Source organism: Antechinus flavipes, chromosome 3, assembly GCF_016432865.1.
Source record: "Antechinus flavipes isolate AdamAnt ecotype Samford, QLD, Australia chromosome 3, AdamAnt_v2, whole genome shotgun sequence".
Lineage (NCBI taxonomy): Eukaryota > Metazoa > Chordata > Mammalia > Dasyuromorphia > Dasyuridae > Antechinus > Antechinus flavipes.
In genome coordinates this window covers 29,492,107-29,510,509 of record NC_067400.1, presented here as the reverse complement: position 1 = coordinate 29,510,509, position 18,403 = coordinate 29,492,107, and the positions used below count along the sequence as shown (strand labels likewise).

At 36.8% G+C, this 18,403-nt stretch overlaps 1 protein-coding gene across 1 annotated transcript in view; it reads left to right on the top strand.

Moving 5' to 3' along the window:
• Nucleotides 1-16,781, top strand: part of PLD1 (phospholipase D1) — a 201,881-nt gene extending 185,100 nt beyond the window's left edge. The window contains exons 25-27 of the mRNA XM_051983176.1: nucleotides 1,966-2,119; nucleotides 8,053-8,170; nucleotides 10,516-16,781. Of these exons, the coding sequence (XP_051839136.1) occupies nucleotides 1,966-2,119; nucleotides 8,053-8,170; nucleotides 10,516-10,740 (497 nt within the window). The 3' untranslated portion in view covers nucleotides 10,741-16,781. The remainder of the gene's footprint in view (nucleotides 1-1,965; nucleotides 2,120-8,052; nucleotides 8,171-10,515) is intronic.
• The last annotated feature ends 1,622 nt before the right edge of the window (nucleotides 16,782-18,403 follow it).

Genomic DNA, 18,403 nt, shown 5'->3' with positions numbered 1-18,403 from the left:
ACCCTAGAATTCCCCCTTGAGAAACTAAGGGCTTAGGTGAAAAATAATGACAGAATGGGAATGAATGACTTTTCTGGGTGATTCAGGTGATGGATAGCAGCTAATTTGGGTTTTTTGGGGGGAGAGGTCTTTTTTGAGAAGTTTCTATTTCTAAAATATTTTTTAAAATCAATGAAAAAATGAAATAATCATTCATTTAATGAACATTTACTGTAGTAAATGTCTACTAATGCTGGGCACTGTTAAAAATGTTAAAAAAAAAACTCTATCTGCAATGAACATTCTATGGGAAGTGGGAAGAGAGGAGGTAGAGATACAAGTAAATACAACTCAGTTTCAAGAGAATAGGTAGTTATCTAGGGGAATCAGGTGAGCACTTGAGTTGGACCTTGAAGGGAGTCTGTTTTTATGCTAGATTAGTGAAACAAAGATTTGAAAAGACTCTTAAGGTTCTAATTTAGGTATTGGGAGGAGGATCATTATAGTTACCTTCAAGTGTTTGAAGGGTTAAAATGAAGACTAATTAAAATTATTCTGTTTGACCTCAGAAAACAGATGCAAAATGGTGGGTAGAAGGTATAGAGGAGCTATCTTGAGCTTGATGTCACCATTAAAGCTTTCCCAATGTGGAATGGATTATGTCAAGAAGTAATGAGTCATCCCACACTGGATGTCTTTAAACAAAGCCTGGATGACTCTTGTTGAAGAGGTTGGAGATGGGATTTCTGGTCAGTTTGAGTTGAGTCATGTGGTCTCTGAGATCCCTGGTAGCTCAGATTTGACATTATGTGACAATTGGCAATTAGTATGAGTTATTAATGGGATGCAGGCAATGTGGTGCAATAAACAGAAGAAGGTTCTTGGAATAAAGAATATTTGGGTTCAACTCTTGCTTTTGACTGATACACAAATAAGTCACTTCACCTCTCCCTTCTCCAAGGAAGCTTTCTAATAACAATTCCTCCTTATAAAGTATTACCAGGGGAGGAATTTTTTACTACTAGGAATTCGTCACTCTCAAAACCCAGATTCAGTCTAAAAAATTCCCAAGACTCTGCTTTAAGTGCCAAGGATCCAAAAATAAAAAGAAAATCATCCTTTACCTCAAGGAATTTAAAGTCCAGTTAGTTTAAAAGATTACCCTGTATTTATTTATCTGTGAAAATATTGTGTAATTTTTTTTTGTTGTTATTCTTCATTTGTTTTAGTCATGTCCAACTCTTTGAGGCCCCACTTAGGGTTTTCTTAGCAAAGGTACTGGAGTGGCTTACCATTTCCTTCTCCAGTTCATTTGACAGGTAAAGAAACTGAGACAGAGTGAAGTTATTGCCCAGGTCACATAGCTAATAACAACAGAATTATCTCACTTGGTATTTGTATCCCTAGCATTTATGCCTGACCCTACACCCCTACTCTTCCAAAAAAATTTTTTTAATATCATATTAATATTGAATGTTATGATTTGATTCCATAAACATTTATTAAGTGCTTATTGTATGTGAGACACTGTGCAAGGAACAGTAAGGATTCGTTCTACTAGAATGGAGGGTACCAATCAACAGCAATTCAAAAAAAGAGACAAGGAGCAGAAAAAGCACTTGGAGATCATCTTGTCCAATGCCATTGTTTCCCAGAGCTAGGGTGCAGAGAAGGGAAGTTTATATTGGGAGATGACCTTTTCAATAGTAACGGGCAATAAACAACTGGGATTCAATGCCAAGTTCTTTAACTCCAAATTGAGTATCCTTTTCACTTCATGATGTGTATTTGGGACCAAAAAGGATTATGACTTTCATCAGTATATCTAAATTTAACTGTGCCTTAAGAAAAACACATAAAAGGTTTCTAATCATCTGTGGCTTAAAAAATGAGATAATTGCCATGCAATAGATTGGTGTTTTTAGTGGTGAAAGTTGTGGGGTTTTAATGTTGACAGAAAGTATTTCCGTTTTTATTTTCCCCCAGGATCTGCAAATATAAATGACAGGAGCATGCTGGGAAAGCGTGATAGCGAAATGGCGGTCCTCGTGCAGGACACTGAGACTATCCCCTCTGTAATGAATGGAGAAAAGTACCAAGCAGGAAAATTTGCCCAGGGACTTCGGCTTCAGTGCTTCAGGTAACGTCACTGGGAGAACTCAGGGCTGCCCATGTCCCTTATTTGATTTCCTGTGAGTTGAGTCTTATGATTCCAGGAACAGATGTTTTTGAAAAGAGGTCTGATGTAGTTTCTTAAAACATGGCTAAGATAAGTTCAGCAATCTGGTTATCAAGGTCAAGCTATTAAATTCTGAGCAGGCAACATTTCTACTTTCATGGGAAAGGAAACAGCGTTGGATTTAATTGGATTTGATTTTGTTTTTACTTGTGATCTGGGCACATGAATCTGTTTACACAAAGAGACCAATCCATCAAATTTCAGCCAACAAGTATTTATTAACTGCCTTCTTGTGTAGACACCATAATAGGTAAAGGGGAAGATAGAAAATAAGGAAATGACAACTTCCAGGGAGTTCATAGCCTACTAGGGATATAAACATAAGCATATAAGTATAATACATAATGAATTCATTAGAATGAAAAAGAAATAAAAAGCAAAAAAGCATTTATCAATGTATTTAAGTATGACTCAGGCACTGGGCTCAGCACTGGATTATAAATGCAAGAGTGAGACATGCCCTGTCCTCAAGAAGTTTACATTCTAATAAGGAGAGATAACATATACTGCATACTAGAGTGGAAGCCTGGGAAAGGAGTGACTATGGGACACAGGAGAGAATTGGAGAGCTACAAAACAAAGCCATCCATAGAGAAAAAAATCATTGGTTATTGTTGAGAACTGAGAGGAGGCAGGCAGAGAGATTATGAGAGATGTGACCTTTTGACCTGATCTGATGGATAGAATTTCTTCAGGAAGAAGACCATCTACTAGAAAGCAGTTGGATGGAGATAAATCTTGACTTCATCCCCTGATTGTATGATTTTAATTGTTTAATTTCTTTAAGCTTCAGTTTCCCTATCTTTAATAGAGGATTTGTAAAGGAAAATAGGATAGACTCCATAACTCAGCTATGTGATTCTAGGACCATTTGTCACCAATTGGGCCACATGGTTATTCTGTGCCCTGTGGGTAGTATAATGTCATATTCAAATGCAGAAAATAGAAGTTGAAAAGAAAATGGCAAATGGAAAAACTACTTATAATCCAGTCTCATTGTTAAATCTGAATGAAAGTGATGGTGGTTCTTTGGGAAAAGAATGCACAAATGAGACTAGAGAAGTTTAAACTATGCTCCAACCCTTGTCAGAGTTCATATTTGGAAACTGGTCCTTGTGCAAACAGGCAGGCAAAGGAGCCCATCAGCCTTGTGCATATTGGAATGACCAATCATAGCCCACAAGAGTATGAACTCTGTTGGTTTGAGAACCCATTTGAGAAGGACAAAATTCTGCTGTCTTTTGTGGCTATCTGATTCATCAAATCTAGTTCTCAAAGTTAAAATTTGTCTTTAGTATCTTCAGATGTGGTCTAACATCTTCTTCACTACCATTATCACTGGTAATTTAACCTTTTTGTAGATTGTGCTCTGAATTGGGTTTTTTATTTGTTTGTTTGGATAGAGTTTTTTGTTGTTAGTTTTGGGGGGTTAGATTTTTTAATATATTTTCCTAATTTTATATATAATTCCAAAAATATAATTTTCCTAAATTCCTAATTTTTCCTAATCTGTCGTATAATTTACCCATAGAAAAATACACACAATCTAGCTTCCTCATACACACGCACATGCACACCCACACACACATACACACATACATATCCTTTCTTGTACTATGAATACCTTCAGATTCTCTTCACTCATTTGAAAAGAGGAGTCATTCCGGACTAGCTTTTCTCTTTGTCATGTTGCCAAACATAGATAATGTATCAGAGAACAAGGCTGCTGCTGCATTGTGTCAACTTCAATTTCTAATTTTTAATGAGAACTGTTCCCAAAGATAAGCCATGTGGCCCCAAACATAGCTATTTCTCACTTACAAGCACAACCTCAAACCCTCTTCCATCTGGGCCATTTTTGAACAGGCAGGAAGACACATTTCCATCAGAAGGTGACTTTAAATAGACTCTGTGACAATAGTCCATTCTGATGAATAATCAGCATGCATGCGAAACATTCATTAAGGGCTGAAAAATTATTCAAACAAAATTCTTCCCTTACAATAGGTATTGATTTTAAAATGTAACATTTAATGGGATGAAAACAACAGCAGCATCCTTTTGTTTTTCATGAAAAAATGAGAAATAATATGGAAATCAGTTTTTGGATTCCAATTTTACCATGGTCCTAGTTTTTAAAGTGATTATTCTTGTAACACAATGCAGAATCTAATGCTTTTACCATAAATGGTAGTTTCTTAACAAGGATGATGATGGCAAAAATGGCAACTGATAAAACAACCGACAAACATAATACACTTACATTCATATAATGCTTTGCTTTTACCAGGTATGTGGACAGCTGGGTGGTACAATCCACAGATCTGTAGGTCTGGAGATAGAAAGACTCAGCTTGAGTTTAAATCTGAACTCAGGCACCAGCTGTGTCATCCTGGGCAAGTCACTTACCTCTGTTTGCCTCTGTTTTGTAATCAATAAAATGAGCCAGAGAAGGAAACGGCAAACCACTTCAGTATCCTTGCCAAGAAAGCCCCAAATGGGGTGGTAGAGGGTGAGACATGATTGAAACAAGTGAACAACAAATATCAAGTATAAACTGTACTAAGACCTTTGGGATCCATTTATCTTAAAGTACATTTATTTGGAAGCATGCTTAGGGTTATTGGCGCTACCATCAGAAGGGCCTCCATTCAGGTGGGAATTTATTCTGCAGTCTCTTTCTTCCATGGGACTCAATTGAAATAATATAGGATGCTTTATGGTTCTAAGGAAGACAGAAGTATAAAAACCTGATTAAAGTGAAAAAGGCACAAAATTATAAATAATTAAAGCTTAGTGTTGTATTCTTAGTTCAGAGGCTCTTAGCAGGGAGACTATATTTAAATAGAGTCAGAAATGACCTAGAGGTCTCTGAGTAATAACGAAAACATGTACTAATAATATAATGGGGTTATTTTCTAAATTAACAGAATTTATGAGCTATCTAGGTGGCAGTATCTCTTTAGCCTTCAAAAGTCTACTTTTATCTTGTAAATAACAGAAACATAATGTCAAGATTCTAATTCCCATTTTTCAGGCAAGAAAAAAACTGAGGGTGTTTCTATAACTTAGCTAACATAGAGCCAGAACCTAAAATGAAGTCTTCCGACTCCAAGGCCATATCTTCCTCCACTGGATTTGTTCTCTCTCTGATCTTATTGTCTTTTTAATTAACTTGGAGTGTTACACTTCCCCCCCCCCCAATATTACAGACCCCTTCCTTGTCACTGAGGTGCCTTCATCTCTTCTTGCTTCACTCAGTCTTTCAGCATAGTTTTGGAGTCAGAATTTGACTCTTGGCTCTGTCCGTTTGCAATTTTGGAGATTTTGAACAAATCCCTGCCCAACTCTAGTTATTCTCTCTATAAAATGAGGGATTTACACTAGGAGAACTCTAAAATCTCTTCAAGCTCTAAACCTGTGATTCCTCATATTTCTTTTCCAAAAAAGGCCCAGGTCTATTATATACTCTCCTTTAATCATTCTAATGCTTTTACTCTGACTAGATCACTACTCTTTGTTATTTCCACTTTGACAGACTGGGGGAGTTTTTTCTTTAATAAATTTTATTGATGTCTTTTGTTTTATACCATAGGCATTTCAGGAATTACTCTCCCAATTCCACCTCCAAACTGGTTCTTTTTTTTTTTTTAATAACAAAGAAAAACAATTCAGTGAAAATACCAGCTACATTGACACTATCTGACAATATATACCACATTCAGCTCTAGTTGTCTTCCATTTCTCAACCAAGAAAAGATAAGTATATTTCCTTACCTATTCTTGGTTTTCACTTACTCAAGAGTTTTTCATTGTCATTGTTGTCATTAGCAGTCCATTAATTGAGCAGCTCTTCCCAGATTGGTGACAGGAACCTGCCCAAATGCAAAGAGTTAACACATGATTAAGCTTATTAACAGCACAATGGACTCATGAGTTAGCCAGACTCTTGCTTCTTTCTAGAGCGGGCTCTTTGCAGCATACCAACTAGACACTGCTTATAAATCCCAATATTATGCTAAGTTTAAAAAAAAAAAAACACTGCATTGTCAGTGCATGTTTTCTTTGTTACCCAGAAGCCTCTAGATCATTTCCAATCCCATTTAAACAAATATAACCTGCCATCCTGCTAATTCCTCCTGAACCAAGAATATGACACTGAACTAGAACTTCCTCCAGAGGTTTTGTGACACTTTCATCTTATCAAGGTTGTTATAATTTCTGATTCTGTTTCCTAAAGTACTCTCCCTAGTAACTCAAAATACTGAATTTCCTTCCCAATATGATGTTATTTGCCACCTTACCATTAAGATTTCTCAGTTTCCCATACACCCATAGAGCAAAAATCATTAGTTTCATCACAAATCATTAAAAATGTTGACAGCATCAAAAATGCTATTGATTTTTTTTTTGATACCAGTTATTTTCTGACTCATACACACACTGAATTCTCCCTTGTGACAAAGAAAAAACAGTTTAAATTGACTGACTTAACAACTGAATATATGCACACTCTACTATTCTGCACACATAGTCCCCTATGTCTCTTCTGATAGGAGGGAAACGTGTTTCTTCACTTCTTTCAACATCAATAGATAGATCACTGCTGCCTTTTAGGGTTGTTGGTACTGACATTGGTATGTTCTTGGTGTATCTTATTCTCCTGATTCTGCTTACTCTAAGCCCTTTATTCCGTTTCTTTCTTTCTTTTTTATTAAAGTTTTTTATTTTCAAAACTTATGTATGAAAAATGTTTGTGGCAGCCTTTTTTTGTAGTGGCAAGAAACTGGAAACTGAGTGGCTGCCCATCAGTTGGATAATGGCTGAATAAGTTATGGTATATGAATGTGATGGAATATTATTGTTTGGTAAGAAATGACCAACAAGATGATTTTAGAGATGCCTGGAGAGACTTATATAAACTGATGCACATGGCAATAACAAGATTATACAATAATCAATTCTGATGGACATGGCTATCTTCAATAGTGAGATGATTCAGATCAATTCCAATGCTTTAATGATGAAGAGAGCCATCTACACCCAAAGAGAGGACTGTGGGAACTGAGTGTGGTTCACAACATAGCATTTTCACCCTTTTTGTTGTCTTTTGCTTGCATTTTATTTTGTTTCTCACTTTTTTCTGGTTTGATTTTACTTGTGTGGAAAGATAATTATATAACTATGTATGCATATTAGATTTAACATATATTTCTACCACGTTTAACGTATATTGGACTACTTGCCATCTAGGGGAGGGGTGGGGGAAGGGAGAAAAATTGGAACACCAGGTTTTGCAAGGGTTAATGTTGAAGAATCGTCCATGCATCCATTTTTTTTTAATTTTTAAGAAAGCTTTTTATTTTTCAAAATATATGCATGGACAATTCTTCAACATTAGCCCTTGCAAAACTTGGTGTTCCAATTTCTCCCCCTCCCCTAGATGGCAAGTAATCCAATATACATTAAATGTAGTAGAAATATATGTTAAATCCAATATATGCATACATATTTTTGCAATTATCTTGCTGCAAAAGAAAAATCAAATCAAACCAGAAAAAATGAGAAAGAAAATAAAATGCAAGCAATTACTTGTTTGTTTGTGAAAATGCTATGTTGTAAACTATACTCAGTTCCCACAGTCCTTTTTCTGGGTTTAAATGACTCTCTTTATCACAAGATCATTGGAACTAGACTTTTTGTTTTTAAAGGTTACTTTAGTTTTCCTCAAAAGAAAAAAAAATGATGATTTTTTTCTTTCTTTTTATTATTTGGTTTTCTTTTTTTTCTTTTTTACTACCTCTTGCTTACCATGTGTTTTGCTTGTCTGTCAGGGTTGTCCTCGGCTATCTCTCAGAGCCAATTTCAGAGATTCTAGATCCTGTGAGTGACAAATTCTTCAAGGAGGTCTGGATCTCAACAGCGGCTCGGAATGCTACCATATATGACAAGGTGAAATTGTTTTTTTTTTTTTTTGTTTTGTTTTATTTTTCCATTTTCCCATTTTAAACCACTTATGGAAAGAAAAAGATCCCAAAGGGCAGAAAAATTTGTTTTTTTGCTGGCTTCAGACTTATTCATTTTTTTTAAAAGAACCTTTTGTTTTGTTTTAACAAACAGCCTTCCAGATTTAAGTAGGTTTAATAGTAATCATATTATATAAATGAGGTGCAGAGGAAGAATAGATATACAGGCATTAGAGGCTGCCTAAAAAAAAATCTATTTACATCGGAAATGGGTTCACTAGGCAACACTATGTATATACCTTGAAGGTTATATGGCACACTCCAAAATCTATAAAGAAATAAATGGGGAGGGATGGGCAGATGGGGAAGCAAAGGGAGGAAGAAAACAAGGGAGGGTTCCCTAGGTAGGGGGAGGTTAAGTAATAGCAAGGCAAGTTATGGAGCATAATTTAATTAAAGAATCAATGGGAATAGGAAAGATTTGTATTTATGTGGGATATGTATGTGTGAGAATATATATATGTACATATATAAATATAAATATATCTTTTCTTAACTGTAGCTTGCACGGGGAGGGGGGGGTAAAAGGGAGAAAAATAAAGTAAACAAGATGCATAGCAGAAAACCAAAGAACATATATATATGTATATATATATATATATAGCTACCCACATGACACACACATATATATGACATACCCATATGATAATGTTCTCTTTTGTTTTGCTTTATTTTATTTTATAATCCTTTTCTTTTTTTCTTACTCTGTTTTTTCAAATAAAATAAATTTTAAAAAATAAAATTTAATCAATATTCATTTAAAAAATAGTCTTCAAACCAAAACAGTCACATGCTTTCATGAAGTTTTCAGTTTTAGCTGACTGAAAGAAAAAACCTTTCTTATTGATCAAAGAAATCTTGGAGATTCTGTAGTCCAATTTTCCATCACATACAGGAAACTCCTTTGTGGTGTCCTTGATCAATGGGAATGCAAGCCCTATTGAAATGCTCCTAAAGAGCTCATTATTTATATAGCCTCTTCTATTGTATAATAATTATCATTACCATATACTATTGTAGGATAATTATCATTGCTTTTATTAATGCTATTGGATAGGAATCAGACCTATGACTTCATTGGCACAAGAAACTCTTAGATGTGGAAGTTATTTCAACTAGTACAGCTTGGCACCTTCTTTACCATTTATGATATTTGAGATTTCTCAGAGCACTAAGAAGTTCAATTACTTGTTCAAAGTTACACAGCCAGTCTAGATTGAAGTAGAACTTGAATCCATGTCAATCTATCTATGACAATATTCTGTGTCATATTTTTATTATATATAAATATATAGTGTAATTTTTATTTATTTGTGATGATGGTAATGATGAGTCCTACTGTCAGGAAGACCCAAGCTCGGGGTACTTGGCTTTTGATTCTCTCTAAGACCCCTTCCATTGGTATAATTCTGTTCTTTGTGAATTATAGAATTTTTTTGCATAGAAAAAAAAAAAAAAACAGATAACAAGACTAAGCCTTACTACTTAGCTGGCCATTACATTTAGCTTCTGGTTTAATGCTTTTTTATTGTCAAACTGGATGTCTGCATCTTAATTACCGATTTGAGCTTTAGATGATAATAGCAATAATAGTAATTACTAACATTTGCATAGACTTTAAGGTTTATAAAAACTTTATGTATATTATTTTATTTAGTCTTTATGACAATTTTGTGAAGTAGCTCTATTTTCTAGATGAGGAAACTGAGGCTTGCCCAGGGATACACAGCTAGAAAGTTCCCGAGGCAGGTCTTCCTGACTCCAAATCTAATGTGTTACAAGAATATTTCTTAATTGAGAGCTGGTTCTTAGGCATTTGCTAACACAGTCCTGCTGGAAAGTCTCAGTTTCCTCGTCTGTAGGGAGTTCCTTTCTAATCCAAGTGAGAGTTATTAGATAACTTTTGGGGTCCCTTTTGCTCTGGTGTCCTCTAGTTCCATGAATCATGGAGTGTGCTAACCTAGCCTTCAAATTCTCCCTGTGTTTTGTGTGGAATAGGTAGACCTAGCCTTATGAGTCATATAGATCAAGTGGGGCTCTCCAGCTGCCACTTTAAAAGCCATAAGCCACCGTGGCATGGAAGATGAACAACATTACCCGTCTCGTAATGTTCTTCAGAATGTTCTTTGTTTTGATAGATCTGTGTACCCCACAAAACTAATAGGCTCTGCATAAAAGCTGACTGTCCCGACTGAATATTTGCCATAAAATGTGTCTGCTGACATTTCCTTGGAAACGCCGTGTGATGATTCATTTGTCTGGTTCTCCCAGGTATTCCGATGCCTTCCCAACGATGAGGTGCACAATCTCATACAGCTCCGGGAGTTCATTTCCAAGCCAATATTAGCAAAGGAGGAGCCCGGACGAGCAGAGGAGGAATTAAAAAAGATCCGTGGGTTCCTCGTGCAATTTCCTTTTTATTTCTTGTCTGAAGAAAACTTGCTGCCTTCTGTGGGAACAAAAGAATCCATGGTGCCCATGGAGGTCTGGACTTAGGAGGAATGAAGATGTCTTCCCTGGTCCCCATCTCCTTTCTCTCCCCACCGAAGAGATCCCTGCCAGTCTACCTGGCATTTTTAAAGAACATGCCGGGTATTTAGATGGTCCAGACAGAAAAAGGCACAACTAGAGTGTTAGGAAGACACTAAAAGTCAGAACCAGACAATGACTTAAATAACAGAATGTGTTAGACACATCTTAGGACATTGACTTGATTGGTGATGTGACATTTGAGAGCGGGATTCCCACAAGAGGAAGTAAATGATCCCAAGTGGGGACAGGGAAGTTGTGCCTGCAAATGCTGCAGGGTGGCCGGAGGGGCCTTGAACCTGCTTCCTCTTCTGTGACTGCTGGAGCTGCTCAGGTCCCACAAGCCATCAAGGTGCAGTTGGAGATGTATTCTGCACTCAAAGACAAGTTTGCTTGCTGCTGCTGACAGCCCACAAGTGGTCCTTGGCCACCCATTCCCAAAGTAATATTGTTCATCCAGCAAGAGGATTAGCAATCATGTCACTTTGTTAAGCCTTGTTGGCCCTTTCTCCTTTTCAAGGAAAGAAAGGGCAGAGTAGACTTTTTCTCTTATTGCAATCCCATGTTAGGTGCTGCCTTCCCCCCAACCTGCAAACATTGCTGTTGTTTGTCTGGCCTTAAAGCCCCAATAAGAGAGGATTGGAAGTTGTAAAGAGAAAAAAAAACTGGGTTTCCTATCAGGAAAAAGTTTGAATAATGAGAGCTGGCTAGAAGTAGAACGAATGAACCATCTAGAGAAAAGGAGATCTCCAAATAGAGACTGGAGGACCACCGATTGAGTATACTGGAGTGAGGAGTTCTTTGGTGTATAAGCTGATGAGGTGGCCCAGGAGCACGGGATCCAACTCCCAAATTCTGAGAATAGATTTCTACAGTGTTGTTGTCAATCCAGGCATTATTAAAGTGGGCCACTGGGACAAAGGTGGGCTGACCGACTGAATTTGAAAACATTATACTATCTCCATTCATTCTTAAAACTGGAGTGCGAACAAAGCTCTTTAGAGCCTCCGTGGAGGTCCTATGCACAGATCAAGGAGGAGAGGAAGCCTCTTAAAATCCTATAAAAGTTCTTTGTCTGTCACCATTGTTGGCCTTTGAAATTTTACAGTTTGCCATCAAAATAGAAAAAGCATTTTTTTTTTTTAAGGAAAATCAGCCCTTGCACAATCTGTGCTTTGTTAACAAGTCAGAACCACAGTTGTGGCTCACACCTTCATCCTGTCTTCATGAACATTCAGAAGGGAACCGCATGCCATGTATATCTCTTGGAGTAGCGAAGAAACATTCCATAAAGGTTAGCCAGGGGATCCTTCATGTCCCCATCCGGCTGTCCTTCATTTACTTCACCATGGGTGTGAGGAGTGGCCAAAAGGCTTTTAGAAGGATGCCATACACTTCAACTCTGAGTGGACTGATTTCCCAAAGGGCATCCCATTGCCACCAAAAGAGAAGTCTACATGGATTCCCAAAATCCCCAATTTACCCATTGTTAACGTTGGTTTTATCAAATGTGGTGCTATGAAATAAGCACAAAAAACAGTAAGACATTGCCCTTGACTCAATGAGCATAAAACTGAGGATGTGTGCTCAGAGAGATAACTAATAACATATTGAAGGTGGTATCATAAGATTTAGATTGAAAAGTCAGACTAACCCCCTCATTTTGCAGATAAAGAAACTGATGCTCAGAATGCTGCAGAATAATAAATAGAAGAATCAAGATATAAAACCCATGTTCTCTGAGCTGAGCCAAATTTGCCATTTGGTTTGGGTTCTGTGTAGCAGGAAAGAGGGAGAGGACCTGGGAAAGCCAAGTTTTAAATGGTGGCTTAGAAAAGATTCAGTACACAAATTGAGATCACAGAATCACAAGATCATGGATTTAGAGCTGCAGAGGACCCTCTACGCTATCAAGTCCAGCTTGCTAATTTTCAGATGAGGAAACTGAGTCACAGAGAGGTTAATTGGTTTCTTCAGGAAAACACAATCAGCAAGAAGTCATGAATGGGTATAATTGGAGGAAAAGATTCATGTATAAACTGGGACCACATGAGAATGAAATATAATTATAAATACATAATCCACATGACAAAGTCACTTACAGATTTAGCAGTAGGTGACACCTCAGAGATTATCTATTTCTTTTCTCTACTTTTACAAAATTGAGGAAACTGAGACCTAGGAAAATTAAGCCAATTAACATGCAGGTAGGAAGGAGCAGAATACGGTTTGAACTCAGATCATATAGTTCCAAAGTTAGGGCTCATTTTGCTGCACCACAGTGCAGCAAAGTAACTGTTAGATCTGGGATCTGATCTCTGACTCTCTGCTGCTAAACCTAGAACTTTTTCCATGATAATACACTACATGTAGATATTCCAATGCTGATGAGGTGATTGAAACCCAGAGATGTTCATTTGACTCTCCCAGAGTGCCCCAGATTTGGACTTAAACCGATTCTTCTGACTCCTACTCCCCATGCCAACACACGGATGAAAGAGAGCAACAAAAAGGAGTAATGTTGAGCCTTAGCCCAGCCTTCTTCCTGCTGGCATCCAGTTAGAGTTTCTTTCACTTGCCTTGTTTACAACCCTAAAAAATGAAGAATGGTTAGTGCCACTTATCCCAGAAAGTGGGATATTCATGGGTGTGTGTGTGTGTGTGTGTGTGTGTGTGTATCTTTGAATTGCATCCCATTTTGTATATTATCCTGAAGGATTGCTTTTGAACCATACAACCCTCAGCATCTGCCCCACTAATCATGTGCAAGGGCTGGGGGAGGATATCAGCCTAAATCATTCTGTGACAGTACTGTTCTTCCCAAACAGAAACAATTAAGTTTCCCTAAAGCCCAGTCTTTAAAAAATACATACCCAGGAAACATCTGGCTTAATCTTCAGCATGCAAGTAATTCAGAGTGCTGAAAAGCTACTATTAACCTTTTTGACATTTCGAATGGACTATAAACTTAATAGATGTGTATGGCAAGATACCTGCAACTCTGATGTTCTGTGCAAAAATACATCTCTTGTCAGGAAGGATGGAGCCTGTTGTTAAAGAAATAGATGAGTTAAATGTAAGAGTATGGTTATGGCCACCACATGGCCCTGAGCAAACCAGTTCCAAAAGGTGAATCTTAATGGATTGTGATCGAGCAGAAGATTTGTAATTGTCCCCATTTGATACTATAGATTGCAATGCAACAGACCCTCCATCAGGTCTTCCTAAGACCTGATCTCACAGTACTGCCTTAAAGGGTACCATATTTTGTTTGTACATCCTAGGACCACTATGAAGAGTTTATTTTTTTAAAGCACCATAGCCTGAGCAATATCCTTTCCTTAAGCCTCAGTCTCTAGATAATTCATCTCTTTCAGATTTTCTAAATCATTTTAGTGTTTCATCAATTACCAGTCTTCCAAAAGTCCCAAGGAACATTTTTGCGATTACAGACATGTCAAAAGGATAGACATTATAAATAACAGTTAGATAATTTATACTCCTGAGATCCAAGATTACGCATAGAGACAATAGGATAGATCATTTCCACTTCCAAGCTCCATTATTTCATCAATGTTTGGGCACACCCTCCATTGATGTAGATCACAATCCCCTTGATACTTAATAAATGGTTTCATTAGTTTCTGTCTTTCCCTCCCTCCCCTTCAAAAAAGTTAATGTTTCATAGAGTGACTAAATTTCTGGTAGAGTGAGCCTCTGAATTGTGCTAGTCCTTGGGTGATTGACACAGTTGGTCCTACTTATACTTTCCGATCTAAGTGGAATCTTTGAATTTGAGTTTCATTACCAGAGTTTGGGAGATAACTTGATAACTTAATGGAGGGATAAATTTATATTACATAATTATTAACCCAGGGATATAGAGCTGGAGAAGATCTCAGAGGCCATCTTGTCCAACATTATACAGATAGTAAATTAGTCATTTTCAAGGGATGTATGTGTGTGTGTGCGCACACACATCCACACATATATTTCTCTCCCCAGGCAGCTACTTATGCTTTTTTTTTAAGCCAGCAAGGATTTCAGCATGTCTACCAAAAAAGGTACCTCCAGTGGAATTTCTCTGACTGAACACATACTTCTTAAGGGCTGTATTCCTGGTGTATTTATAATGTTAGTTCTTTTGTATGTATTTGAATCACAGATACTGGACTCAATGATTTTCCACTGTTAAAATAAAAAAAGATGGATGAGATCCCAATGAATTGTGTAATGAATAAAATAACTTTTTAAAAAATCCTTCTATCATGTGGCATTTTGGTAAATGTGTGTCACCTTCCCTGGCCCCTAATCTCTTGGGGCCATTAAGAGGATGCTAAAGGGCATTTTAGATTGGCTAGATGAGTCATAGCAACATAGATTTAATTTTTTTTAATTTTTTAAAGTATCTCCTCAAGTCCATTCCCAAGAGATTATTTGTAGAGTATAGGTAGGTACGATCTAGTCCCATGCCTGAAAAATGAAGGTCAGAGATCTGGAATTCATCCAAGAAGCAATTTCAGTGGCCTCTTTCTAAAGGGAGAATAAATTGGTTATTGCCTTTTTATGCCATAACTTGTTTCTAATGATGGTTATACCAATTAAGGTTAGAAAGTTTAACTATATGAATAATGTTTTTAGGTTAATTTTTTAAAGACTCTTTTAGACTTTTCCATTATTCTATGTGAAATTTATTTTTAACTTTAAATGAAAGGTTTATTTGTTGGAGAAATGAAAAGACCAGGCTGGAATGATCATTTTCAACTCTGTTGACCAAATGTCTTTATTGTACCAGTTTAGAATACACAATAAGAAAAAGTATTAAATTTCACTTAGGGGTTAGTGAAAATAAAGATGGAGTCCAAGTTATGAATTCCTAATTTAATTAAATCCTAAGAAAAAGGCATTGGAAAAGTTCTTGATCAAAATCCAAGCAAAATGTACAATTTTATTCTTTCTCCCTCTTCCTCCTTTCCTTCCTTGCCTTCCTCCCTTCCTCCCTCAGTTTTTTCTTTCCTCCTTCCCTTTTCCCCTTCCTCCTTTCTTTCTCCCTCCTTCCTTCTTTTCCCTCCCTTCCTTTCCTTCTTTCCTTCCTTCCTTTCCTTCCTTTCCTCCCTCCTTTCCTTCCTTCCCTTCCTTCCCTTTCTTCCTTTCTTTCTTTTTCTCTTCAATATTTACACAACTCTGATGACTCAGCCTCTATTAGTCATGTGTTCTGAAGTTACACTGTTTGGGAACTATATATCGAAAAGCCCCTGTTCTCTGTACTCTGCCTAGATTGTCTTATTCAAGAGGGGCCTAGATATGACCACTGGCACCAATACACTCCTGTAGCACTTTTAAAAACCAATTTCCATTGATATCTTTTGCTTAAACATCATCCCTGGAGAACCAGGCCTCATATGAGTGAAAAAAAAAATTAAAGGTTATATTAGCCTGGATAACTTTAAAAAGTCTAACCTTTTCCACCTCATAGCTTCCCACTTGTATGAAGAAGTGGGGTATCATAATTTCTCTTTTTCCTCCCTGCGGTCGGCTTGTTCCTTTTGAATTGTTGGCATCGAGACAAAGCCCTATCTGCCGCTATACCATTGGAAAACCTGATCCATCATGTGCTCAGCTTTTTCCACTTCAGCCCCGAGCCTCACCTCAGGGTAGGGCAAAGTGATAGACAAAATGTTGGAGCAAAAAACATCCTCGGGGCTCAGTACTACTCTCCTTCCAATCTGGCAGAGAGACTTTCTAATAGCCAGCACGGGCTCATCAGAGGAACCCAGGACCAAAATGGGGCTCACAGTTATGTGTCTACTTTATGTTCAGCAATCTGACTAAGGCCAAACAAGAGTTTCAAAAATAATTTGTTTTTTATCACTTGTTTTGTTTATCACTTTTTTGCGTCAAAATTATTTGTTATTTGGGATGACTTTCTGGGAAGGGAGAGGAAGATAGAAACAAAAAGAAATTTAAGCGTTGTAAAAATAAAATCAATAAAAATGCATTTAAAAAAATTAATAGTGCTTTCCGCCCTAGCTCAGACTTAAATCTAAAGCCTGTTTTCTCTGGATCTATGTATCTGAGTGTGTGTATATAAGCACATACATACATTTCTAAACACATATGTATACACATACATGTATATTATATATATTTATGTGTATATATATATATATATATATATATAAACATACACAGATATATCAATATATGTGTGTATATATGTCAAGAGATCTTAGGAATGTTTATTCCCAAGAGCTAAGTATAGAAATGTGGCTATATATGCATAATTTTATTTGGGATGACAATCATAAAGTCAAAGAAATAAGTATCCATTTTTTGTGAAGGCTCTGCAAAGAATAGTTCTTTCTTCTCTGATAAATAATCTGTACAATTGATCATTCCCCTGGATTGACTATGGAAATCTTGTTTTTGTTTTGTTATTTTTTTAAGTACAAATGGTGATCAATGAATGATACAATTAAAATGGTGGATTATGAAGTGGTTCTTTATTTAGAAATAGAAATAGCTCATCATTATAGCCAGGGAGGTGCAGTGGGTCTAATGTGAGCATCTAGATGCCTACTTTTGGGGACTCTAACTCTTTCTGTCTCTGTGTGATGAGTTGAAGTGACAGTGTGAATGGTATTGCCATTCCTTGTACTATGACCCTCCCCATATCTCTTCTTCCATGTGCACAGTGGAAAGATAAAGTTATGTGATCCTTTAAAATTTTTTTTCAATAAGCATCAGCCTTGTACCTTCAACTCAATTTGGTAATTTGGCAAACACTTATGAAATGTTTGGAGGGAGCCAGACATCAAATTAGGTGTTAACAATACAAGACAAAACTAGTTCCTAATCTCACACATACTGTGCGCTGATGCACCATGTTAATAGATTGATAAATGCAAGATAATTTGAGAAGCATTCTAAAAGGCTACAAACTTTCAGACAATGCTTATCCTTCTCCCATCACTCCCTCTACTGGAATAGGTCTTTTGTATCTCTTCATGTGATTGAATTTATCACATTTTACTTTCCCTTTCCTCTCCTCCCAGTACAATCTTTTTCCCACCCCTTAATGTCTTTTGCTTTAATATCATCATATCAGGATCAGTTTATACCCACACCCTCTGTTTATGTCTGCCCCTTCTAATTGCCCTAATAAAACATCTAGGCATAAAAAAACATCTAGGCATAAAAACAATTTAACCTTTAAATAATTTTTTTTTCCTTTCCTGTTTACCTTGCTATGCTTCTCTTGAGATCTATTTTTGTAGACCAAATTTCCTGTTTAGTTCTGGCCTTTTCAAAACAAATGATTGAAAGTCCCCTACTTAGTTGAAGATCCATCTTTTCCCCTGAAAGATGATGCTTAGTCTTGCAGGGTAGTTGATTCTTGGTTGTAATCCCAAGTCTTTTGCCTTCTAGAATATGGTATTCCAGGCTCTTGCTCCTTTATTGTAGAAGCTGCCAGATGCTATGTAATCTTGACTATCACTCCTTGACACTTGAATTATTTTTTGTGGTTTTTTCTTGAAGCCTACAGTATTTTTTCCTTGAGATTATAGTTTTAGGGTTTTGCAACAATGTGTCTTGTGGTTTTTCTTGTGGGATCTCTTTTCAGAAGTCA